Below are 26,310 nucleotides of genomic sequence, written 5' to 3' on the forward strand. Positions count from 1 at the left end.
AAGCATTGCTATTGTAGTTCAGTGGTTTTTAATTTTTTTTCTTTTCCTTGTTTAGAATGCCATCTTAGGACACAGAAAATACAATTGAGGGGGAAGGCTTTATTGTTAGGCTGCTGTTCAGTTATGTAAGGAGTGTGCCTTATTACCAGAAGCCATAAATGCGAACACTGCTTCACAAACCCATGAAGCACATGGTTGCAGCCTCTACAGCTGGAATATAATGCAGACAAAACACAAATGAAATATGTTGAGGAATGAAAATGACATCAGACAGTGCTGGGGAGAAGATCAATCTTGGAAAGCTAAAATAAACAGGTGGATTTTAATGAGGAATTTGAAGGAAATTGGTGGGACCATGGAGGAAGATTTAAGGTCATCTTGAAGTATGGCATGAAAACAAGGGGGAGGCAAAAGGAGTGCATGATGAGCAGCTGAGGCACAAATATTTTCACTAGCAGAATGGAGGGTGGCTCTTTTAAAAAAGCACAGAAGTACTGACCCACAACCCCCCTAGAACCTGCAAAGTTTAAGTATAGAGCTGGTTGGAAATTGGAGAGTGTGTGAACCTGATGGTTATTGTACTAACCTGGGATGTGTGAGACCCAGGTTCAAGTCTGGCAGGGTAGGAACTACAGCCTGCATCTCCCACATCCTAAGTGAGTGCCCTAAACTCTGGTCTATTGGCAGTCCTGGGGCTGGAGGTCTCTACTTTGCACACAAAAATTCCAAGGTCTCAGTGTTTTCTCAGTGCAGAATAGGAAGCTTCTTGCAACGAAACATTTTCTCAGGATGGGAAAACCATTTTCAGCACAGCTCTACTTGATTGTCCTTTTCCTGCCTGCTTAATTTGAACCAGGCACTGTAACTGTGGATTGGGGGGGGGGGGAGGAGGGGAGTGAGGCATTTGTGATGGATAAAGCTGAGTGAATAATGTTGTTGTTTTTTAAAATATAGTGAAACAAACAAAACCCCAATAGCCTTGGTTTATTTTGAACTGAAAGTGATTTCTTTGGTTTTTCTCATTTGAAATAAAAAACCAAACACGTTCCAAAAATGTGTAAACAAACCAATTTGACATCGCCTTCCCTGACCCCAAAACACTTTTTTTCAGATGAAACTATTGACTGTATTAGGCCCAAATTAACATACAGTTTTGGTGCACCAAAAAATATATTTTCCAGCAAATTTACTAATTGACCCAAAAAAACAAACCCCCAAAACCACTAGCTCTAATGGTAGATCCACAAGCCTGCTCCAGTCTATGCCTCCTTACATGCCTCCTTGGAATGGATGTTTGATGCTATCCAAGCCCATCTAATTCTAATGGGCAGCTGAACTCTGAATGAGCTGAACTCTGCTCTGGTTGTACAGGACAACAGGGTCTTGGGGAAGGATGCTGGTGTATGCACTACTAGTGCTCGGTATGGGCCCCATGTCTTGATTTGAGGGCAGGAACGTCATTCCTTCCCATCTTAAAAAGAGATCTCATGGCTCAAAAATGGAGTTGAGCAAGGGTTAGTCATGGGCCCATTGGGCAAGAAATGCATCCCTCAGAAGTGACTGGGTACATGACAGGTTTGCCAGAGCCAGTGGAGCATTTCCCCCAAAGCAAGATCCTTTTAACTTTACAACAGTCAGTTGATGTCCTACACAAGATGGCCACTTTGGGCTTTAAATTCTACCATGTAAAACAAAATTTTCAAAAAGTGCAGTCAGAATTAGGGCCCTGACCTGGCTGAACTTCTGGGTTAAGATGGGATGGGAGATTTTTCCTTTTGTTGCTGCTTCACCCAGAATTACTGCTGGAGGAAGTAGCCAGCCCTTCTTACCTTGCCTTCCTTGCCAAGATTTGCTTCTGCCCACTCCCAGGCCTTCTAGCTGCTGAAGAACAGCTTTGCATTGTTTCCACTAGCCATTGATCCTGGATGGCCTCTCTAGGCAGACTTTTTGGAGGTCTAAACATGCTTCTCTTTTTCCCCAAAAGGGCATCAAAGCACTAGGGCATCAGACGTCTGATAGGCCTTGTCTCAGGGGAAGTTGAGGTAGCCTCCTAAACATCCGTGAGAATCGGGCCTCCTGCAAGAGATGCTTCCCTCAGCCGCCTCCTCATTAGACTAGAATGGACCCTTTCAAAAAATTGTGTGGGGGGGTGTTTCTGAAAAATCTTCAGACACATCTGTTTTCTCACCCCCCGCCACCCCATTTCCTTTCAATTAACTCTGCAGAGAGGTGGTAGGTTTCTTTGGGCTGTGACAACCTCTTTTAGTATTGTGGTGACTGAGATATGATAAGGAATTAGTTTACTTGAGATTTCTCCTCCCTCTTTCCTGGCTTCTATTTATGAGTGTACAGCAAGGCTTTTTTAAAAAACAAAACAAAACAAAACACACCCCAAACACATCTTTTTTTACAGTGACTTGCCTCCTGAATACTTTAGTCTAGGGTATGTTACTATTTGGGTCTTGTGTTCTGTCTCCTATACAAGGCCCTTTAGCAGAACCCGGGAAGCAGTGCAGTGCTATTATGCTGAACAACAAAATAAAACAAAATTTCACAAAGGGTGGTTATCTGTCTGAATAAATTTTAAAACACTCAGCCCTCGAGTTGCTGTGAAATTTGTGGTCTTCTCAAAACAGTTGCTCAATGAGGGAAGTGGAGTCTTCCGTATTGTGTAAGTGAGGAAGTTAGTCTTATTCCAGAGATTTTTGAAAGGTATATCCTACTGCAAATTGTAGTTGATAAGCAATAAATAGTGTATGTGTATGGAGAAACAGATTTGTTTACTCTTATATACATGTATTTGTAATGCAGACTTTGCCTAAATCGCATATACAAAAAAGCTCATGTAGAACCTGCATAGGATGGTGTGCAGTCATGGCGACTGTGCACAACAGTGATGAATAATGCATGAAATGGTGTTTTCTTGCGTACAGTTGTAAACGGGCATGTAGATTATGTACAATTACTTTACTCAGTTTTAGATTTAGGGTGGGATATTCAGAACTGCTCAGTGTTGGTCTAATTCTGTTGCACTCAGTGGTAAAATGATCATTTGTGTACTATCAGAGCAGAGTTACATCAGCACTAAGCGCTTACAAAAATCCCTCTCTTGAACCTTTGTTTTAAAGATGGCAACTAAAATTGAGCACTAGAATATTGCTGCTTCTAATTTTTTTTTATTTAGTAGCTTAGTTACAAGAGTAGGAGTGTTGCTGTTGACAACAGGAGCGCTTTGTATGGAGATCTGCAAACCTTTCCATAGTGGAGCATGTGAACTAGCAGCTAATAGGGCCAGCGCATGACGTCTTCTGTGCTAGAAGCCAATAGCGCCCCTTTGTGACCCCTACTTTTATGTTCACAGGGTTGTAGGTTAATACGTCTTAATGCAATTCAAAACAAGAAATGAAGTATTTGTGGGGAATTTTTCATAGTGAGACCAATTTCTACTACATCTTAAGAAAAGAGGGCCAGGGAAATCATTTTGGCTTCATATCCTGGCTATTCACAGCTCTGTGAAATAGTTAAGACAGACAATTAGTAACCAGCTGTGGCCTGCTGTCTGATGTGCATCATAACCATACAGAATCCCATGCATATTAGAGGGGCTCCATATGAGGGTATGGGCCTGTTTGTGCCAATGAGATAGCAGCAGAATTGGGGCATATTTGGACAAAGCCGCTTTCAAAGCTCAGAGGGCCCAGTTTATCTCTGCCAGATATACCATGACTTGTAATATGCTTTTCGTTGAGGGTGGTGGCATAGATCTCTTTTTGTTGTATACATTTCAAATTGTATTACAGCATAACATTTAAGTTTCAAATGACTTGCAAAGTCCCATCCCAACTTTATTTTGGTAGAAATGGGGCACGCCCTTTTTTATTACAAGTGCAAGATGAAATTCTGCTTTATTTATTTTGATGAAAAGAGAATGAGTCTCATGTTGACGAATTGAGTAAAACCTCCATGATAGTCCTGCATTTCTCAAAGTCCTCACTCTAGCTCTGTGTATTTGATGCTTCCTGTCAAATATCAGGCCTCGGAAGACTCTTTTTTTTAAGCAATGAGTGCACAGAAGACTTGCGTTTTGTACTTTGTTGGGAGTGATTGAATGTTTGAGAGCTGTGTGATTAATAGTCGGTTTAGAATGTGAAGATGTTACTATGCCTTGTATTGCCTCAGTGCCTGTTTCTATTGATTTCTGCTATATTGCTCTTGTAGTATGTTTGGCCATCCTGTTTTGCTTACTTCATTCAGCTGCATATCGGAAGTCTTCACGGTTAGTTCTTCTTACAATAGCTACACAATTTTGATGTTTAGCAGTGGGTGGGGCATACTTGTCAGTATCCAGTAACCAGAAATTCATAGGTCACATCTTCATCTGAGTAATGACAGAGGTGAAGTAAATCAAATCTTGGGAATTGTGGTGACCTAGATTACCTGGTTCACTGGGAACATACTAGACTAGACCCAAAAGTCTGAAGACTTAATGGGTTGCTTTAAAAATAATTTGTTAGATGAGAGCAGAACGTCTCTCTGTACATAATACAAGCTGCTTTGAGTAAATGCAGATTAAAATAGTTATAAATAGCATTGCTATATGCATCAATACATGTAAAAGTTTAATAGATCAGAAATGAGTGAAGAAGGGATTTACAAGAAGGAAGATAGCAGAGAAGAACAGAACAGAAACTACCAATCAAGAGAAACGATGCCAGTAGGAAGTAAGCTTAAGGTCAAGTAGGGAGAAGGCATTAAAACCATAGTATGAGGGGAAAAATCTGACTAGTGTTACAGACCAAATAAATCCAGCTAGAGAAGCAGACTTGGAATGGAGGTAGAAGTAAATGCATGTTGTTTTGACTTCTTTTGGTTTAATTTTACTGGCTTGCATTAGATATGTTTAGCACTTCATAGCTTTGTGTTGAGCTCAGAGTTGTGGTTTTTCTATTATATATGCCTACATGTAAAGCCACTCTTGAAAAAAGAACAGCTTTTATTTTTCTTGCTCAAAAGAAACTAAAACTCACTACAACTTTTTGTGTGTCTCTTTTGCAGATATTTTTCTTGGGTCATAATTTTCAGTGCTTACATGAAGGGATCATGGGTGGAAATGGTATCATTAATGAAAGATTAAGATCCACAAAGGGATCAGATTTGCAAGTTTTACGTTTAATTCCTACATACGGCGTAAATGGGCCTTGATATGCTACACTAGGATATTTACACTCCTAGAAAGGAATAAATGGGTTGGGAGTACAGGATGTGTCCTATCCTGTAAACACAGGGTGAACAAATATTGATTCAAATTCATACAAGGGGAGTTACTCTAATAGGTGCTTTCTGCCCCGCACTTTTGGTTTTGTCTAAAGAAATGGAGAGACTTACATTTTTAGTTGTACTATATTTAATCTTTGAACATGCTTTGCTGTTACTTTCCAGTATTTATTATCATTGCATGTAAAATAATAAACACATCATATGAATTTATTTTTGTGCAATTTATGCAAGTATTCTATTGTACTGAGTTCTGTTCTCTTCTCGATTTTTCAGATTGGTACAAGGGATACCTAGTAAGACACAAAGGGTTCGAGGTAAGGTTGTACTTTACATGCTTTGTAAGATTTTATGCTAAAAAGAAACAATTTTGCTTCTTGGTGTTAGTTTATTTCAGAGCTCTCAAAGAATCAAATCCTGATCAGTTAGCTCAACCATCTCATTCTGTTTTAGTTCAGTGGGACTCTACAAGGTTGGTAAGGTGAAAAGGATTTGACCTGAAACTTCTTCTTAAATATGAAGAGAAGAGAGGATTGTGCAAAACAGATCAAAGAGAAAAGAACTGCTGTGCTTCCAGGTCAAAAGCGCTGATGAAAATATGACCTGAAATACTTGATGAAAGTAAATTTATTGCAAAATTATAAAATATTGTAAGTGCTTTATCATTTGTTCCAAACATTCCAAAACCCAGATTCAATATAAACTCCTATCAAGCTTCAAGTTATTGGTTAGGTATGACAGTGCAAGCCTTAAACTGTGATTGTTTTGGTGGCTTGCACATGTTTCTCATTGTGGATGCTTCAGAGTTAATCTGAGCTCCTCTGGGAGGTACTGTATTATAAACAGTTGGCTTGTAGTTACTGTGTTAACTTCAACTTTCATTGTGTTGTGAATTCAAACATATCCTTGCAGGAAGTCATAACTGAAACGTGTTAACTTGTCATTTGACCTACTCAAGAACCTGAGTTCAGTAAAAGATACCTAGAGGTTTACTTGATTGTATTGAATTTGTCAAAGAGATGGACAAGTTTATTTGGGGGTTTGAGTGGAGGATAACACAGATTTTTTTTTAATAAGTCCTCTATTCAGATAAAACACCGTGCAGACTACTAGGGAGCAGTAGTCAATATTGCAAGAGAGATACAATATTTGTAAATGTGATCAGCACTGCCTGCAGATGTAAAAAAGATTTAGAACAGAGCTATCACAGAAAATGAATATATCCAAGAAGGACATTCCTAGTGTCAGTAAAGAGATGTTTGGGTCATTTAATATAAATGCCTAACCAAAATCCATGGAGGACCTTCTTAACAGGGTCTAATTCTTGTCCTATTTTCATTGCTCTGAATAGCCTGATCATCATGTTCTTAACAAGTTTCAAAACTACAGTCCCTAGGAGGGGCATGTTTCAGACACTGAAAACTAATTATGCTGTTAATACTTTCTGTGGATCCAAGTGCACACTAAAATGGCAAAAGCTATTATAAAGGAAATGCATAATCTTGTTAGTCTGGGGAAAGGGGATAAAAATCCTGTATAGCCACTTGCAGGAGGATGCTTGAGGATCAGGGGATACTTTTAAAAAGTATGGAAGACACCTTAGCCCACCTCCCCTGAACAGATTGATCCATGGATATAAGATTCAGCATTGAGCCTGCAGTTTCAGTCAATAGGCCATCTTGACTGGGTGTTACTATGAAGTAAGTGTTTAGTTTATCATCTGTTACTCTCCTTCATCTACTAGTTAATTTTTTTAGTATTTGTCTTTGCTTCCCAATGCACCCACTTTTGGTCTAAATCTCACTTCATGTATCCTGAGTATGCAGCTGGTTTAGCACACTTCCTTGTGACTTCTGGTCAAGGTAGTCTGTGGGCAATAATTTTAGCTATTCTCAGGCAGGGGGATCCATCACCTACAATGAAATCAAACTCGAGCAGCATATATCTCTACCCTTGTTTCTTCAAATTTGCTGAGAACATTTTGCCCTGTGTGCAGATTAGTATATGTGAATGACTTAAACGTGTCTGCTGCTTGGCTCCACCAGAACTGGAACAGATTTGCATCTTTACCATCTATTTACTTACGGCTCTGTGATCCATTTACATGGACATAATTACAACTTTAATGTTCTTAGATTAAGCATCTTTTAAATTGTTTTACAAATACCTAAAGAAAGAATCTTAAGCTGAGAAATGAATTACTCAGTTGGCGGGTGAGATCCAAGTTAAAGGTATTATATAAAACTTACCAGAGTCCTATAGGTTTGATTTTCTTTTATTAAAGTTCTTGTGGTGTCATGTTTTAAGCAAGTGAGTATCATAGACTCTAAGGTCAGCAGGGACCATTGTGATCATCTCGTCTGACCTCCTGCACATCGCAGGCCACAGAACCTCTTCCACTCACTCCTGTAATAGACCCCCTACCCTCTGGCTGAGTCACTGAAGTCCTGTGTCAGTTATGGTATCAGTGCAAATGCTGTTTTCTTTATAAATATGTAGGATCTATTTATTCACATTCCTCGTGGTACTAAGCACTAAAAATAATGATGCTAATAGATGTGTAGGGCACCTGACTCCCCTGGTTCCATAACTAGCTGTTGCAGGTACCATGGCAGGCCCTCCAATGCTCAGGTATTGTATCAAGAGCAAGAGGTGATGCCTGCTGGGGCAATAGCAGCACCTCAGCAGAATCTTCATGAAGAGAATAGGCTGCTATCTGCATCTGTGTTGTCTGGATCAAGGTGAGGAAGCAGAGTTACTCTTCTTTCTCCCCATCCCCACACCCCCCTGACGTTTGAGCTGCTCCCTTTTTGAAGCTTCTCCTGCCCCAGGAGTTGCTGTTGCCATTAGTCCTTCACTCTGATAATGATTTAACAGATTAAAGTGAACCTGAAAATCCTGCTTTTAAAACATAGACCAGAACTAGCCACTTACTCATCCTTACCCTTTTTGAAATTCGGGTCAGTGAAAATTTTCATCCAGCTGCACTTGAACTATTTGCCTAAAATATTCTGAATTCAGCAAGGAATGTTTCTTAAACAGTTTGCGAGGTTTGTTTGCTCTCTCCATTCTTTGTACCCAAACAGACTCTCTTGTGTTGAGCATTAAACCCCAAAGGAATTGTATGTGGCTGTCTTTTTCTTCCAAATGTTGTATAACTAATTCACCAAAATGTGCATATTAAAATGAATATTCATTAAGTTGGGGGGATATTGAACAGTATATTACACACTGCCACAGACTTGCTATCTGACGTGGGGGCAGTTTGTCATAAGATATGTGTAGAGGTGCCTAACTGAGCTTGCATGAGCAAACTTAATGCTAGCACTTCCTTATATTTGAAACTGAGACCTCAACTTTCTTTAATGTAGATTTTTGTATGTAACCTGCTTTGTAAATTCAGAAACCTGCACAGTTAAGTGCGCTGGAGACTCCTCTATGTAGTATCATGAGAGCTTCCCAATGAAACAAAAGGACCAAGCAACACTGATGAATGTATTCATCCTCCACCACCTTCAAAAAAGAGGTTAACTATCAGGACATATCCTGCAGAAAAGGCACCAGATGAGGTTCCATTACTTGATGTGTGTAGTACGAAAATCAGGCAGGTAACAACTTCAATTTCCAGCTTGAGCCAATCACTGGGCAAGAGAGCTGTGATCTAGGAAGCCAGCACATCGTCTGTGACTGACACCTCAAATATAGCCAAATATGTTCCAGAGGTTTAAAACATTTTTAGTACATCTCCAAGATGAAATCTAGAGCGAGAGCCATTTGAAATTAAAGGGTGTTCCCAGGAAAGTCTGAAAGGCTTAACCTCTGGAATATATTAGGCTACATTTGATGTCAGTCACAGATGTTGTGCTGGTTGTAATCCCTTTAAAGTCCAAAGAAATCCTAGCTCTGTTACCATATCTGGGCATATCAGCAGCTTTGCTTCCTCGAAAGACCAAACTGAGAGAGTCAAAGGTTCCTTGAGGATATGTATCACATGAACTAACCTTGCCTGCTCAGCAGTTGTCTGCAGAGGTCAATTAGCGATAAGAAAATCAAATCTGTTGTTTGAGGAAAAATCCCTTGCTACAGCATGTGCCTGGCATCTTGCTAGGCATTGCTGATATCTCGGTTGTTTGTGGGCACATCTGGTTGTGGGTGTAGAAGACATATGGTCAGATTAAATGGCTTCCTTTATCCACAAAGTGTAAGGAAGGGAAGCTCTTTCGGTTTCGTTCAAGAAACCCTTCACACCCCTCACAGCCTTAGCCCCACGCTGTGAGCTCGACATTTTGTAGGGTGGTAGGGATGGGCTACTTGTCACAAAAGCCATTTATTGGGCAGAGGTGATTGGGTCCACTAGGTCATTGTCTTCCCTTCAGACTGTTGCTCCTTCACTTAAATGGAAGTGCCAATTATATACTCTACCAGTTCTTTCGGCTGTTTCCCTCAGCCCACTAACATTATTGATCTTGTCCAGATTATGTTTATAGATGAATTTTAAATACTGAAGGGATCATTGTGGTGGTCTAGTTTGACTGCTTGTATAACGTGAGCTACAGGATTTGACTGAACTAGAGCATATTTTATAGAATAAATCCAATCCTGATGTTCATAGGAATGGAGAACCCTCTCCTATTTATCAACATCCTTCCAGAATTGTGGACTCTAGATCTGAACATGTGATTCCAGTAGCAGTTGCACCAGTGCCAAATACAGAGATAATATAGCCTTCCTACTCAAGATGTCTGTGTTCATACATCCAAGGATCACATTAGCTCTTCTTTGGCCACAGCATTGCTCCGGGAGCTTGTGTTGAGCTGATTATCCACCATGACAGCCAAGACTTTTTCAAAATCCAGTGTGTCCCAGGATAAAGAGTCTTGTGAGGATGGCCTATTTTCTTTGTTCCTAGGGTATGACTTTTTACATCTGTTGGTCTTAAAATGCATGTTGCTGGACCCTTGCTTACCAAGCAATTCAGATTACTCTGTGTCAGTGACTGGTCATTATTTACCACTCTGCCAATCTTTGTCACCTGCAACCTTTATCGATAATTTGCTTTTTCTTCCAGATCACTGATGAAAAGGTTAAATAGTATAGGACCAAAAGCAACTCCTTCAGGATCCCTCCCCAAAACACACCAGCTTGATAATGATTCCACTTTTAAGAAAGGCTATGCTGGTCTCAAAATGTATCATTCTAGTTGAATCAAAATTTTGTACAGTACCAAGTCAATTGACTTCCGTAAATCTAAGTGTTCACTTCAGCACTATTACCTTATCAACCAAACTTGTAATCTCTTAAAAATATCTGGTTGTAACCAAACAATATTTATCAAAGTTCACAGTTCACATAAATAATTACTTGTTTACTTCCCGAAAGCCTTGTGAGCCTCTTGAGCAGGAGGGGTGACTACAGATACTTACTTAGTGTCTTGCAGTAGGAAGTCTTTGTGGCACAGTACGAATTGCACACAACTGCCTTAAGGAGAAGCAGAATTGATGTGTAAAGGGAAAATGTCCATTTATACTACATCACCATAGTTGGAGGACGTCAAGACACATTTATGGTCTGATTTCTATTGTTAATAAAAAAGGGAAATCACTATGTTAATAGCATGGTTTAGTGTTTTGGAATAACTTGAATTTATTGTTTTAAGAAACATTGGAGTAGAATGACAAATGTGTGTTGTGTTTTGGTTTTGTTTCCAATAGGGAATATTTCCTAAGTCTTTTATCCGCATCAAAGAAGTTACTGTTGAAAAGAAAAGGTATTTCATTGTCATTGTTGCGTATGGTTAACTGATGTTAATGAATTTTATACTGCATCTATCTAAAATGAAAGTAGATATCTACTTGTAACATGACTCTTCAGTTTATACTGGGCTTTTATTAGTTGGGAAGTGGGAATGGAATAACTGAATTGTGAACACACTTGCAATCCCATTAAAAAGGAATAAAAATGTCTGGTTTGTTTTAACTATACAAGCTAAGGAGACCGAGAACGTAGGTATTAATAGTCACTTTGTCTTCCTAATGGAAGGATCATCACTGTCTAAGAAATAAGTTCTAGGACATTAAGTGACAAATACTTCACAGTTGGTTTGTTAGGTTTTAGCCATGTTAATTTGTCACTTTTCCCCTTCTGCTTAGAAATACAGAGAACATCGTACCTGCTGAAATTCCATTGGTGCAAGAAGTTACCACTACACTATGGGAATGGGGCAGCATTTGGAAACAACTCTATGTGGTGAGGGGAAGTTTTTGCCTGACTAAAATTAGATGGCAGATTGGCAAGAAAAATGCTTGGGATCCAGGGATGCTACATTTGCATGTTAAATAGGTTTATTTATATGTATCAAGCTGTCATTGTAATTCCCTTTGTTTTATTTCTGGAGTACAAGGCGGGATTTGAGAGAAGATTTAATTAAGAAGTGATTTCTTCATCTGAGTATTTGGATCAATACAGTGTTCTCCAGTAGTATTAAAATAAAAGATATGGCTTATAATTGTTGTTTAGAAGTAGTCAAACTTCATACTATTAGCTAATTAGTCTCCTGTGTCTGGCTCATTTTGCATAACATATTTGGCCTATGCAGTATTTGGCCTGCGCTTCAAGGAGGAGGAAGCAAGGAGAACTGATCAGGAAACTTGCAATAGACTTTTTTTGTCTGAAAATGGTAAATTCTCAAAACTGACACTTGTTTGTTTGTTGGGAAGGTTTCTCTGAGCCAGGTTAGAGCTTTTTGCAGACATGGGGGGGGATCAGATGGGTAAAGACCAGGATAGGCAATTTGTTACGACACTCACTTTCGATGTGTGAGACCTTGATTCAAGACCCTCTTCCGAATATCATCCAGATATTGGTCTGACCAGTGCAGGATACAGATGTAATATCACCTTCCTTATTCCAGTTCTCTAGCTGGGGCTTTCTTCTCCTGCACAATGAGTACCCTTTAAATAACACTGTAAAATGCACAAAACAAAACTCCTCCTAACGGCCACCAAATCACACAATTACCATCCCTGGGCTTTGAACCCTTAGCAATGTAGAGGTTAAACTATTTTGAATTGAATGCCTAGTACACAAAATGAAGGACAATGTAGGAAGCTGAAATGAAACCAAGCCCTCAACGGTGAACATTTTGTGTTTCAGACAAACAAAAAAGAGCGGTTCCAGCAGATGCAATCTATGATGTATGACCTAATGGAGTGGAGGTCACAGCTTCTATCGGGAACACTGCCTAAAGATGAACTGAAAGAACTCAAACAGAAAGTCACGTCCAAAATTGACTATGGCAACAAGTAAGTGTTTTCCTTGCGCTAAACTAGTACTGGGAACAACTACTTTATTTGCAGACATGTCACTGCTATAGAGTTGGGGGCAAATTTTCCCTGCTTCTATGTCCCTACCTGGTGAATATTGGGTGCCTACCCATCCTTTTTATCAGACCACTCCCCAACGATCCCTGCTGCAGCAGCAGACTCCATGGTCCCTTGCAGTCATGGTCATTCTTTCTTGAACAGGGCCATCCAGAATTTTCAGCTGCTCCCCTGTTTGGAATCAAACTTTTCAGGATGCATGATCTCTGTTGCTTACGCAGACAAATAGGCATATTGGAAGGATCAGTTCTAGGTTGGGCAGTTGTCACTCATATTCATATCCACTTCATATATTCAATCTGAACATCTTCACACATGCCTCACAAACAAAGGCAAGCTCCAGTCCCATACAAGATACCTGGTGGTTGTAATACCATGCTGCCCCCTGAACAAGGTTGCTGAAATATGATGGTCATGGGTAAAGTATAAGAACCTGAAGTGAACAAAATCCTGACGAAGGTGATGAGAGGGGAAAAAAATGAATTTTGAAGTTTCCAGGCCAAGCACGTTGAGATTGAGTCCATTTGGGAACCTGGTAACACAAATGAAACATCTGTGGGTTTGATGGTAGCTTCACTAATACTTTGATTGCTTCTCATTGATTCAGAGTCACCACAGCATAGCTCAACTGGCAAGCCCAGAGCAATACAGGGCAGAGCTGAGTGGTGTTGCCTTGCCTGAGATGTGAGTGAGCTTTGCAAACCAGTTTCCACTATTGGGTGACAGACTTTTTTTGCCTCTGTCGATTACTTGTACCTTTGAACTGTTGCAAATGGCTCTGGTAGTGGCAGTTCCAGGGTCTGTGTGTGACTGAACATTATGGGCTCTCTGTGGCCTGCATTTACTGTAACTTACGCAGCTGACATTAGGTGCCAGGGAAATGTGTACCTAGCCTACAGTGATTGTACCCACAGAATCAGGGATTAAATTGCCCTCTGGTTCAGATGGGGGAAAGCTATTTTTTGTAGGGAAAGAGGTGGTTTTGCTCAAGGTAGCTCATTTTCATTTACGGAGTGAGACCCCGTTCTGATTCAGACACTGCTGGTTACCACTGGACCACGTTTCTCCTGAGTCTATCCAGGAGTTTACATGGGTGTCGCTTTTAATATAAACATATTCAGCCGTTTTCCACTTAGGTCTGAACATGTTAGTTTGGGGATAGTACATGGAGCTGGATCATCTGAGATACAATGTAGCATAACAAAGGTTTCAAATTGATGAATAATGGACTTAATGATCCCTTAAGACAAATTGTGCATTCACAAGGCTTGAGTAAACAACACAAAAGTACAAAGCATGAGTAATTAATGTCTGAATCAGACATTTTCACAAATGTATCTCACGAGCTCTGATTTAATTCAGAGGAAATGTTTTTTTCAATTGATATTTCAGTTGCTTTTGTCAAAGTAGATGGTGGTGTTTTATGTTGACATTAACAGAATTATTAACTGGAGCTCTTAAAACCCTGCCCCCACTCCAGCTTCAAATCCTCTACCATCTGTAGACTCAACGGAAACATGATGCAGGTGCAGAGAGAATATTTTTTTCTTTTCATTCTGTTTAGCTGGTTCAATTCAATGACTTGTTCATTCAAAGTTAAGAAACCAACTGGAAGGTGAAAAAGCAGGAAAGCTTGTTTTCTTCTTACAATATATGAATAAATACTAGGTGTGAGAGGATGACATCTAACACTTTTAAAATATTGAAGGACATGGTGACCAGACACTGAGTTCAATTCATTAACTAAAGATAATAATTCCTTTGTATAATCATTTTTAAATGAAAAATATGTTTAAGAAAAAAATACTAATCTATCTAGCACTCTTATGATAGTTTTACTTTACATTTTAAAATGTTTTTTACATTTGAATTGAATTTGCATTTCCATCCAAATAAGCTTAACATAAATCACAGGGAAGAAATTAAATCACGTAGTAAATAAGAAATACACCATTCACCATTGTTTAACATAATCAAAACGTAAAAAAAAGCATCTGAATAAAATAAGGTAAGCTATACAATTGCCTAAATAAATGTGTATCGATATAGTGCGTTGTCCTGGTTAGCAAAAAGAAGCATCAAATATAGTGTAAAGATTGTCGTTAGTCACAATAATGTTTCAATGATTCCCAACTAATGAGAATCAACGTTTCCTTTGGAAAATAACTAAAAAGTACAAGTGCAGAAGCTGATTAAAATCAATAATTTAAATCAAGGTTCCCTGCTTGCTGATTGAAATCACAATGACAATTGTAGGTTTCAGAGTAACAGCTGTGTTAGTCTGTATTCGCAAAAAGAAAAGGAGTACTTGTGGCACCTTAGAGACTAACCAATTTATTTGAGCATAAGCTTTCGTGAACTACAGAGCTCACAAAAGCTTATGCTCAAATAAATTGGTTAGTCTCTAAGGTGCCACAAGTACTCCTTTTCTTTTTGCGAATGACAATTGGTAATTTAACATTTTGAATTTAAATCTGTCAGCCCTGGGGGAGGCTCAGGTGTTGGGGGTGGAGGGTGCCCGTCTGAGAGGGGGGAGTGATGAATTGCTGTGGGCACAAAAGAGGAGTGAGGAGGTGCTAGGGGCAGAATGGGTCACTGGGGGTTGCTGGGGTGTGAGAAAAATAGTGCTGGGGCACAGACTGTGTTTGTTCCAAAGAAAGCAGGGCTCTAAGAACAAGATAGAACCTGGAAGGGGGCAGATTTCTATATATGGAAGACACACCCTATGGTGAGAGTGTGGAGTCTTGAGAGAGTGCCTCCCCTTTTCTCTACTCAGGGTCTCAATCTTGGTGGAGGGGAGAATCAGTGGGTAAGGGATCTGGAGAGGAGGAGAGTTCCAAGACAATTGTGAAAGAACCAAGGAGAATGGAGAGGGTGGGAAATGTTTGGCAGAGGAATCGAATTTGGCAGAAAGGGTTGAAGCCAAATGGAGCACACTGAGAGGGTAGAACAGAGTGACATGAAATAGGAGGGGACAGACAGAGATACTTCATCACTCTACTGGGGAAGGCTTATACCCTAATAAGGAAGAAGAGGCAAAGTCTTCATGAAGTCAACTCGTGGTCTGGCTATTGCTCAATTTTATTTTACACGATAGGCATTTGGATGCTGTAAGGATAGGTGGCAGTATAAAACCCTAATATGGGTATGTAAAGGGAAAACCAAAGCTTGAAAAAAACTGTGAGGAAAGATGTTTAGGTTTTTTTTCCTTACTTTTGTTGAAGATACTGAGCATCATCAGATGTATTACTTAAATTATGTATGTTCTCCTTGTTTTATTAAACTGAACTGACTGCTTCAACATTCCAAGCAGCTTATTATGAATCCCATTTCAAAAACTGTCAGTTGAATGTAATTTGTTCGAGAAGAGAATAATCCCATTTTATGGAGTGATTTTTTTTCAATCTCCACAGGATACTTGAGCTAGATTTAATAGTTAGAGATGAAGATGGAAATATCTTGGATCCAGATAAAACCAGCGTCATTAGCCTATTTCATGCACATGAAGAAGCTACTAATAAAATTACAGAGCGAATTAAAGAAGAAATGGTATGAACAATTTGCCAAAATTGGCCTTTCCTTTCAGAAAATGTTAATTCAGTTTACAGGGTGTTACCTGTTTGTTTAAACTTGATTTTTCTCCCAGTAAAACCAATGGAAGTTTTGCCACCAATTTAAAGGAGCAGTTTCTGATCCCTAGTTGATAAATTATGGAACATGTCACCTTAGCTGTAAATATTTACTTTGTTTTACCAGACTTTGTCAAAATTTGCCTAACAGTGACTTCAGCAAGTTTCTCTGTGCATTGAATAAGATGAAAAAGGGCAACTGTTGATCTAACCCAACAACTGAAGAATAGACATGAGTGTTAATGACTGGCACTGGATTAAATACCTGGGCAAAGATGTCAAATCTCAATGCCTAAAATAAGATTCTTAAATGAATGGCTAGCCTCTGATGTGGTTTGACTTCCACAACTGCTAGTTTGTAGAATTAGAGCAGAAGAACATAGGAATGGCCTACTGGGTCAGACCAAAGGTCCATCTAGCCCTGTATCCCACCTTCTGACAGTGGCCAGTGCCAGCTGCCCCAGAGGGAATGAACAGAACAGGTAATCATCAAGTAATCCATCCCCTGTCACCCATTCCCAGCTTCTGGCAAACAGAGGCTAGGGACACCATCCCTGCCCATCCTGGCTAATAGCCATTGATCGACCTATCCTCTATGAATTTATCTCGTTCTTTTTTGAAGCCTGTTATAGTCTTGGCCTTCACAACATCCTCTGGCAAGGAGTTCCACAGGTTGACTGTGTGTTGTGTGGAAAAAATATTTCCTTCTGTTTGTTTTAAACCTGCTGCCTATTAATTTCATTTGGTGGGCCCGAGTTCTTGTGTTAGGAGGAGGAGTAAATAACACTTCCTTATTTACTTTCTCCACACCAGTCATGATTTTATAGACCTCTATCATATTCCTCCTTCGTCCCTTTTCCAAGGTGAAAAGTCCCACTCGTCTTCATACGGCAGTCATTCCAAACCCCTAATACTTTGTTGCCCTTTTCTGAACCTTTTCCAATTCAAATATATCTTTTTTGAGATGGGGTGATCACATCTGCATACAGTATTCAAGATGTGGGCGTACCATGGATTTATATAGAGGCAATATGATATTTTCTGTCTTATTATCTATTCCTTTTTAAATTATTCTCAACATTCTGTTCGCTTTTTTGACTGCCATGCACGTTGCGTGGATGTTTTCAGAGAACTATCCACAATGACTCTAAGATATCTTTCTTGAGTGGTAACCGCTAATTTAGACTCCGTCATTTTATATGTATAGTTTGGAATGTGTTTTCCAGTTGCTGCTCCTATTGAATTTTGGCCACTTACCTGGGACTTAGGAGCTTTATTTAGATACCAAGTCTTGAAAATACTGGCCATGGGATATAAGCTGCTGCCAGTTAGTTGGTCTGACTCTGCCAAAAGGTTGAATGCGTATGAGAGAGGAAGTGGGTAAACTTAACAACTCTTGGCATGCTTGCTGATGATGTCAAGGTCTACATGATCAGAGCACACACATAATCTGCAGTCACATTTTAAAACATGGCTCACATGATTACACTTCATTGTCTTTATAAATATTAAATTTATCCCAAGAACTATCAAGTGACATAAGGTTTGGTCTTTTTTTTCTTATTGATCACAATGTAAATCAAGGTTTCAGAGGAACAGCCGTGTTAGTCTGTATTCGCAAAAAGAAAAGGAGGACTTGTGGCACCTTAGAGACTAACCAATTTATTTGAGCATTGCCACAAGTCCTCCTTTTCTTTTTAATGTAAATCAAATGAGGCATATGTTAAAGAAGAACAAAATGTTTGAGTGAATTATGAAATCTCCAAATCATGACTACCATGAATAATGCATCGTAAATCAATATTTAACACCACATTCCTTGTCAGTCAGAAGCTCAGTTGAATAAACAGTGCTTCCCAAATGTGGAAAGGTCATCACTAAGCAATACAAGACAGATTAAAGCCCTGCTAACCTGAGTCACTTCTAGAGAATGTATTGTATTCTTTCTTTAAACATGTAGTGCAAGGTGCAATCACTGATTAAAACATCAGAGGGTCTCATATATACTTACTTTAAGGACAGTCCAGGAACAGATTCACCGCTCATCACCTTGTTCATACAGGCTGTGTATGTGAGTGAACATCTTATGCACCGTCCAGCATTTTAGGAATGTATGGAGTAGTGGTTAGGTGCTAGGAAAGACTGTAAAGTGTGATAAATGTTTTAGGCTAAATTCTACCCCACTATGTTCCTTAAATTGAGAGCAGAACTGGGCCATTTTCAGACAAACCTTGAGTATAGAGCAGTAAGTGCAGGTCTTGCTGGCATTCAAATTAGTTTGGTCGAATTAATAATTTTCCTCTTTCTGTGTGTAGTCAAAGGATCAACCGGACTATGGAACATACTCCCGAATCTCCTCATCCCCCACGTACAGCCTTTACGTCTTTGTAAGAAATTTTGTATGCCGAATAGGAGAAGATGCAGAACTCTTCATGTCATTATATGATCCCCAGAAACACACAGTTATAAGGTAGGCTATATTATTTTCCCCGGGAGAATGAATAGTAAAGTGAGTTGCTCAAACTGGAGAGGGAGTGTAATGTCCAATGTACACACAAAGGGGAAAACTGTAAAAGAAAGTTTTAGAAGGAAAAACCACATGCACTGCTGGAATCTAGTGATGCTAGGCTGGAGTATTGTGTAATAGCAAACAACTAAACTATATTGAGAGCAAATGGACCAGATGGTCTTGGCTTGAGTGTGCTCTGAAATCTTAAGTGACTGCTGATATTGCTTCAGAGCTGGCTGACTTCCACATTGTGTAGGATTTCTTGAGCAAAGATTAATGAAATGTTAAGTCAGTTTTAGAGTTTGTTCAGTCTTCGTTTGGAATAACTACTTGCAGTCGATGTAGCAAGTGAGGCATCAAATGTTGTGAGTTCAGTATGATTGGTCTAAGTCCAGCCTTAACCACTCAATCAAAACAGTAACGCATTTGGGCAGAAGCTGAGCTGTTTGTTCAAATGTGTACAAAAATAAAAGTCAAGGTCACTGTTATCGCTGGTAGGCAGACAACCTTGAGGCAGCTACAGAGATTCAGTAAATGGACAGTTTGCTGCTGTGAAAAATGTTTCTTTGCCTCATTGCCAAAACAGAAGCTTTTGCAACAGGCAATGGAGAATACAAACATCTGACCATCAACAGCTAAAATGTGTTTAATTATGAGAGTTTCCATCACCTTGACTACCAATGCCTAGGTGATTAGTATGGAAGAAATTCTATTGATGGGAAAAGCAGGGGATTATGTTTATATGTAGGACCATATAGGAGAATCAAATAATACTGGATTTTAGGATCAGGACTGGAGCGACAGAACACTTACATAAGACGTACACACATGCTCCCTTTCTATTGAGCAATTCTTATATTTGGGTTATAAATTAATCTGACAAGTTCTCAGATTTGAAGATTGCTGTACTGGATTCATTCTTTGACGAATTGTGTGTTTTTTGGGAAGAAGTTTGACAAAACTAGCAATGTGCTGTAAACTTGCATAAGGAGACTTTTTTTCTCTTTTCCGAATGGGAAGACAGCAAACAATGGGTAAAATTTAAAAGGGGCAAATCCCTAAATGCTGGGTGCAGGGGAACCCAGTAGAGTTCCAGCTCTTTGCCCTTGAGATCTTGGCCTTTTGTGGCTTTGTAGCAGTGCATATCCTACTACCCTCTTCAATCAGTTACTCTGGGCAAGGCCTTCTGCTGCTACAAAGAAGGTGGGAGAGTGGTGGTTGTTGGTAACGGGATAGCACCTATAGGCCCTACTGTGCTAGGTGCTGTACACACATGTAATAAAGAAGACAGCCTCTAATGCCAAGGAGCTCACTGACCAGGCACATGAAGGCAACAGGAGGTGAAAAACAAACAAATGGGGCCCAAGAGGAGAAAAAAGAAGTACTGAAACTATTATTTTAAGTATAATAAACTGCGCTAATAGGACACACACTCTCTAGTCACTGTTGAGAAATTAGTAGGTATTGAAACCAGGTAAATTCAAGGATGTACAGAAGGAGAACAATGTAGTAGCATTGCCATTTTTTCATTTGGGAGTTGTTCACATGCATAGGGATGGGGGTTCCACGACCGCCACTCCCAAAAGGAGGAGGAAGGTGGTGGTGGTTGAACTCCCTCCAAAGGGGGACTTAATCATGTGTCTGCTGTCCTGACTGGGAAAGCCAAGAAGTGTGCTGCTTGCCAGGAGCTAGGATTCCCGATGTGACGGAGAGACTACCAAGACTCATCAAGCCCTCGGATCGCTACCCCTTCCTGCCTGTCCATGTGGGCACCAATGATACTGCCAAGAATGACTGAGCGGATCACTGCAGACTACGTAGCTCTGGAAAGAAGGATAAAGGAGCTTGAGGTGCAAGTGGTGGTCTTGTCTATCCTCTCTGTGGAAGGAAAAGGCCTGGGTAGAGACTGTCAAATCATGGAAGTCAATGAATAGTTACCAGGTGGTGGTGAAGAGAAGGCTTTGGATTCTTTGATCATGGACTGGTTTCCAAGAAGGAGGATTGCTAGGCATAGACGGGCTCCACCTAACAAAGACAGTGAAGAGCATCTTAGCAAGTAGGCTGGCTAAACTAGTGAGGAGGGCTTTAAACTAGATTCACTGGGGAACGGAGACCAAAGCCCTGGGGTAAGTGGGGAAGTGGGATACCAGGAGGAAGCATGAGCAGGAGAGCACAAGAGGGGAGGACTCATACTAAGAAAACTCACTGATCATCCTGCAAAAAGCCTGGGAAACCAGCAGGGAGAACTGGAAGTCCTGACACAGTCAAGGAATTACGATGTGGTTGGAATAACAGAGACTTGGTGGGATAACTCGCATGACTGGAGTACTGTCATGAATGGATATGAACTGTTCAGGAAGGACAGGCAGGGCAGAAAAGGTGGGGGAGTTGCATTGTATGTAAGAGAGTAGTGTGACTGCTCAGAGCTCCGGTATGAAACTGCAGAAAAACCTGAGTCTCTGGATTAAGTTTAGAAGCATGAGCAACAAGGGTGATGTCGTGGTGGGAATCTGCTATAGACTACCAGACCAGGGGGATGAGGTGGACGAGGCTTTCTTCCGGCAATTCGCAGGAGTTACTAGATCACAGGCCGTGGTTCTTGCAGCCTCCCAATATCTGCTGGTAGAGCAATACAGCAGTGCATAGACAATCCAGGAAGTTTTTGGAAAGTGTAGGGGACATTTTCGTGGTGCAAGTGCTGGAAGAACCAACTAGAGGCAGAGCTCTTAACCTGCTGCTCACAAACTGGGAAGAATTAGTAGGGGAAGCAAAAGTGGATAAGAACCTGGGAGGCAGTGACCATGAGCTGGTTGAGTTCAGGATCCTGACGCAAGGAAGAAAGGGAGCAGCAGAATATGGACCCTGGACATCAGAAAAGCAGCTTTTGACTCCCTCATGGAACTGATGGGCAGGATCCCCTGGGAGAATAACATGAAGGGGAAAGAAGTCCAGGAGAGCTGGCTGTATTTTAAAGAATCCTTATTGAGGTTGCAGGAACAAACCTTCCTGATGTGTAGAAAGAATAGTAAATATGGCAGGCGACTAGCTTGGCTTAACAGTGAAATCCTTGCTGATCTTAAACACAAAAAAGAAGCTTACAAGAAGTGGAAGATTGGACAAATGACCAAATCACATACAAGGTCAGCTCCAAGACTATGGCAGTGGGCAGCACAGTATGAGGAGGAGGTGACCAGCTCTCTGTGGAGAAAGAAGTGGTTTAGGACTAAAGTAACTCACTTAGTCGTCCCGGTTAATGTTGTTTCGTCGTTGCTGATCAATTAGGGAACATGCTCATTTAAAGTTGTGCAATGCTCCCTTATAATGGTTGCTTGACGGCTGCCTGCTTTGTCCACTACTTGCAGGAAGAGCAGCCAGTTGCAGCTAGTTGGTGGGGGCTAGGAACCAGGGTGGACTGGCAGCCCCTAATCAGTTCCACGCTCCCCTAAGTTCCCTGTGCAGCAGCAACCCAGCAGGCTACCAATTACCAGCAGTTCAGCTGTCCCTCCCCGCACTGCCATGTGCTGCTCCTGCCCTCTGCCTTAGAGCTGCTCTTGGGAGCCTCCTGCTTGCTGTGTGGCGGTGGGAAGGGGGCTAATGTCAGGGTGTCCCCCTCCCCACTGCCCCTGCCCCAGCTTACCCCTTCTCCATACAGAGCAGGGTGGGGACAGGGCAGGGCTCAGGATGGAGCCCACAGCTGCTGTTTCAACTTCCTGATCTTTTTAAAGGCAATGTACTTAGTTGGGTCAGCATACTTAAAGGGGCAATGCACATCTCTCTCTCTCTTCTCCCTTCCCCCCCCCGAACACACACATGGTGTGTGTCTCTGTCTGTCATGCTGTCTCCCCTCCCTCCATTCGCGCTGCCTTGTCATGTGTGAGGCTACATTAACAACAATGTGTTAACCCTTGAGGCTCAGCCGAGTGCTAGTTCATCATTTAGCAGTAAGGCATTCCCTGGGAAATATCCCACCCTCTTCCACACACTAACTTCAACACCTCAACTTCACAATCATCATTGCTGTGTATAGTATTCAACTGTTTGTTTAAAACTTCTACTGTGTGTGTATATATGTGTGTGTATGTATATAATTTTTTGTGTGGTGACCTTTTTTTTCCCTGGAACCTATTCCCCCTTATTTACATTAATTCTTATGGGAAAGTAACATCGTTTTGCTTAAAGTTGCATTTTTCAGGAATATAACTACAACATTAATCGAGAAGTTACTGTATTTAGAAAAGCTGGATAAGGACAAGTCCATGGGGCTGGATGCACTGCATCTGAGGGTGCTAAAGGAGTTGGCTGATGTGATTGCAGAGCCATTGGCCATTATCTTTGAAAACCTATGGCGATCAGGGGAGGTCCCGGACAACTGGAAAAAGGCTAATGTAGTGCCCATCTTTAAAAAAGGGAAGAAGGAGGATCAGGGGAACTACAGGCCAGTCAGCCTCACTTCAGTCCCTGGAAAAATCATGGAGCAGGTCCTCAAGGAATCAATTCTGAAGCCCTTAGAGGAGAGGAAAGTGATCAGGAACAGTCAGCATGGATTCACCAACGGCAAGTCGTGCCTGACTAATCCAATTGCCTTCTATGATGAGATAACTAGTTCTGCACCCTCAGCAAGTTTGCAGATGACACTAAACTGGGAGGAGTGGTAGATACACTGGATGATAGGGATAGGATACAGAGGGACCTAGACAAATTAGAGGATTGGGCCAAAAGAAACCTGATAAGGTTCAACAAGGATAAGTGCAGAGTCCTGCACTTAGGATGGAAGAATCCCATGCACTGCTACAGACTAGGGACCGAGCGGCTAGGAAGCAGTTCTGCAGAAAAGGACCTGGGGATTACAGTGGATGAGAAGCTGGATACGAGTCAACCTTGTGCTCTTGTTGCCAAGAAGGCTACCCACATTTTGGGCTGTATAAGTAGGGGCATTGCCAGCAGGGACATGATCATTCCCCTCTATTCGGCATTGGCGAGGCCTCATCTGGAGTACTGTGTCCAGTTTTGGGCCCCACACTACAAGAAGGATGTGGATAAATTGGAAAGCATCCAGCGGAGGGCAACAAAAAGGATTAGGGTGCTGGAGCACATGACTTATGAGGAGAAGCTGATGGAACTGAGATTATTTAGTCTGCGGAAGAGAAGAATGGTGGGGGGCGGGTTGATAACTGCTTTCAACTACCTGAAAGGGGGTTCAAAAGAGGATAGATCTAGTCTGTTCTCAGTGGTACCAGATGACAGAATGAGGAGTAATAGTCTCAAGTTGCAGTGGGGGAGGTTTAGGTTGGATATTAGGAAAAACTTTTTCACTAGGAGGGTGGTGAAGCACTGGAATGGGTTACCTAGGGAGGTGGTGGAATCTCCTCCTTTAGAGGTTTTTACAGTCAGGCTTGACCACTTCTCTTGGTAGTTCATTCCGAGGGGTAATTTGAGGTGGTTTAAAAAAAAAAAAAGTAATCATAATTACATAAATACTTTGTTGAGGTGGACTTACTCCATGGAAGATGAAGTTCATTTCTTTGTTTTGGCTTTCAAATGAGAGGTGCTTTCCCTTGGATATTTCCACCTGCGCTTATACAATCTTGGGAGGTTGGTGGATGTACTGTGATGGATTGGGCTTCTAATTGTTTTTCATTCATGCATTGTTGCAAGAAGTGAGAGATGCTGGTTACTTTTCGGCACATGTGCAGGAGCCGGACTTGTAAACATAAACCTACAACATATTTTGACAAATGATTAAGTCTTCTGTGTTTTAAGCCTATACATTCAAATAGTCAAAAACAAAATATTAAAAATTGATGATAATGGGGCTGATGATGTTTCATATTTACTCAGATACAATAGAAATGGAATTTTTTTTGCTTAGCGTTTTAAAATGATTTTGGATCCCTGTTTTTGGGCACAAAAATGGCAACACAATATTTTCTTTGGGATGTGTACTTAGGAAAAAACGTTCAGTGACTGGAACAATGCGAAGAGTGAGGGAAATGGTCAAATCATGCATAATGAATCTAAAGATGTGGTACTGTATGGTATTCTCTTATGTGTTTTGTATTAAGCAGTACTACAGTACTTAATAACACATGGTGAAGAATTTTGTTAAATGACATTAACAAATTATTTCTTTCTCTCTTTAAACAGTGAGAATTACTTGGTGAGATGGGGGAGTAAAGGTTTTCCAAAGGAGATTGATATGCTCAACAATCTGAAAGTGGTGTTCACTGTGAGTAAACATTTTTCATATTTGACTAGATTTTGAATTTGCAAATAGGATTCTCATTTCTGATGATCACTCCCAGAATTTTTTGTGTTTTGGGGGAAGGCTTGAATGACCTCAGAAAGGAAGTTAGCCTGAGTAATTAAATGGAGAGGAGCATTTGCAAACTAACTCTGTTTGGATCTGAGTTTGCTTCCTACTATGTCATGTTTGATTAACCGGTCTTACTACTTAAAGGATTTTCACTTCAAGTCCAATTAAGTTGGCTCATTACAAGTAATAATTTTAAGATGGAGGATGTTTGTGCACTCTGCTTATGGTTATATGAGCAAAAGGGTATATGAATGACCTAGTAGGACAGACAGAAATTATTTAGATGAAGCTGTTTGACATTTATTCATGTCTCTGATTTGTCAAATTATTTGGCAAAAGTTAATGTTCATACCATTACTGATGCAAATATCAAAATCTAGTAGAATTTCAGTACTAAACCTGTAGACAGATGTTGTATAATAAGCAGGGGGATGTAGATATCAATCAGGCATTCATATTGCAGAACAGTAACCAGTGATTCATGACATAAATATATAAAGAGATGAAGACATCACTAAATCAGTGTCACTGAATATTAATGAAAAAATTATCTAACCAACATAGTGACTTAGTTTCCCCAATCAAATGAACCTGAGGAACCTTGGAAGAGCCTTCATATTTGGAAATTCTCCTTACACGGTTAATGGGAACTTACTAAAAATGATAAACAACCATGCATATATTCGTAAATTATTTTCAGTGTAATGTTAAGGGTGTAAACTACATAATGTCCATAAATACTCAGAGGTGAAAAAAAGTGGTGGATGATATAGTTGTGGTAGGAGAGAATTTCTGAAAATTTTTTTCTTTTAGAACCAGATAATTTTGAGGCTCTATAATGTCTCTTCCAAGTGTGTCTCTAGTCTACTGAAAGAGCTGCTACTCAAACCCTAATTCTCAGCATCATAACTTGAAGCTGGACTTAAATGTTTTGCTGAGTTAAACTGGGGTTAAGTACACACAATTAACTTTAGTGGGGCTTAATGTGCTTAAAGTGATGTTGAAAGTCATATTGAAGCCACAAGCGGAGAATATTATCGCTGAAGAACAAGCTGGCTTTCATGCTGAAGAAGCACCACAGAACAGATTTTCAACTATCATGATCTATGTGAGAAGTACTTACAACACCAGCAAGACATCTACCATGTCTTTATTAACTTCAAGATGGCGTTTGACAGAGTATGGCATGAAGCTCTCTGGGCAACC

At 40.4% G+C, this 26,310-nt stretch overlaps 1 protein-coding gene across 1 annotated transcript in view; it reads left to right on the forward strand.

Moving 5' to 3' along the window:
* DOCK2 (dedicator of cytokinesis 2) overlaps positions 1-26,310 on the forward strand; it is a 501,344-nt gene that overhangs the window by 34,762 nt on the left and 440,272 nt on the right. The window contains exons 3-9 of the mRNA XM_073355961.2: positions 5,551-5,591; positions 10,986-11,041; positions 11,424-11,520; positions 12,427-12,575; positions 16,067-16,202; positions 18,598-18,752; positions 24,936-25,017. Of these exons, the coding sequence (XP_073212062.1) occupies positions 5,551-5,591; positions 10,986-11,041; positions 11,424-11,520; positions 12,427-12,575; positions 16,067-16,202; positions 18,598-18,752; positions 24,936-25,017 (716 nt within the window). The remainder of the gene's footprint in view (positions 1-5,550; positions 5,592-10,985; positions 11,042-11,423; positions 11,521-12,426; positions 12,576-16,066; positions 16,203-18,597; positions 18,753-24,935; positions 25,018-26,310) is intronic.

Source organism: Lepidochelys kempii, chromosome 8, assembly GCF_965140285.1.
Source record: "Lepidochelys kempii isolate rLepKem1 chromosome 8, rLepKem1.hap1, whole genome shotgun sequence".
NCBI classification, from domain to species: domain Eukaryota; kingdom Metazoa; phylum Chordata; order Testudines; family Cheloniidae; genus Lepidochelys; species Lepidochelys kempii.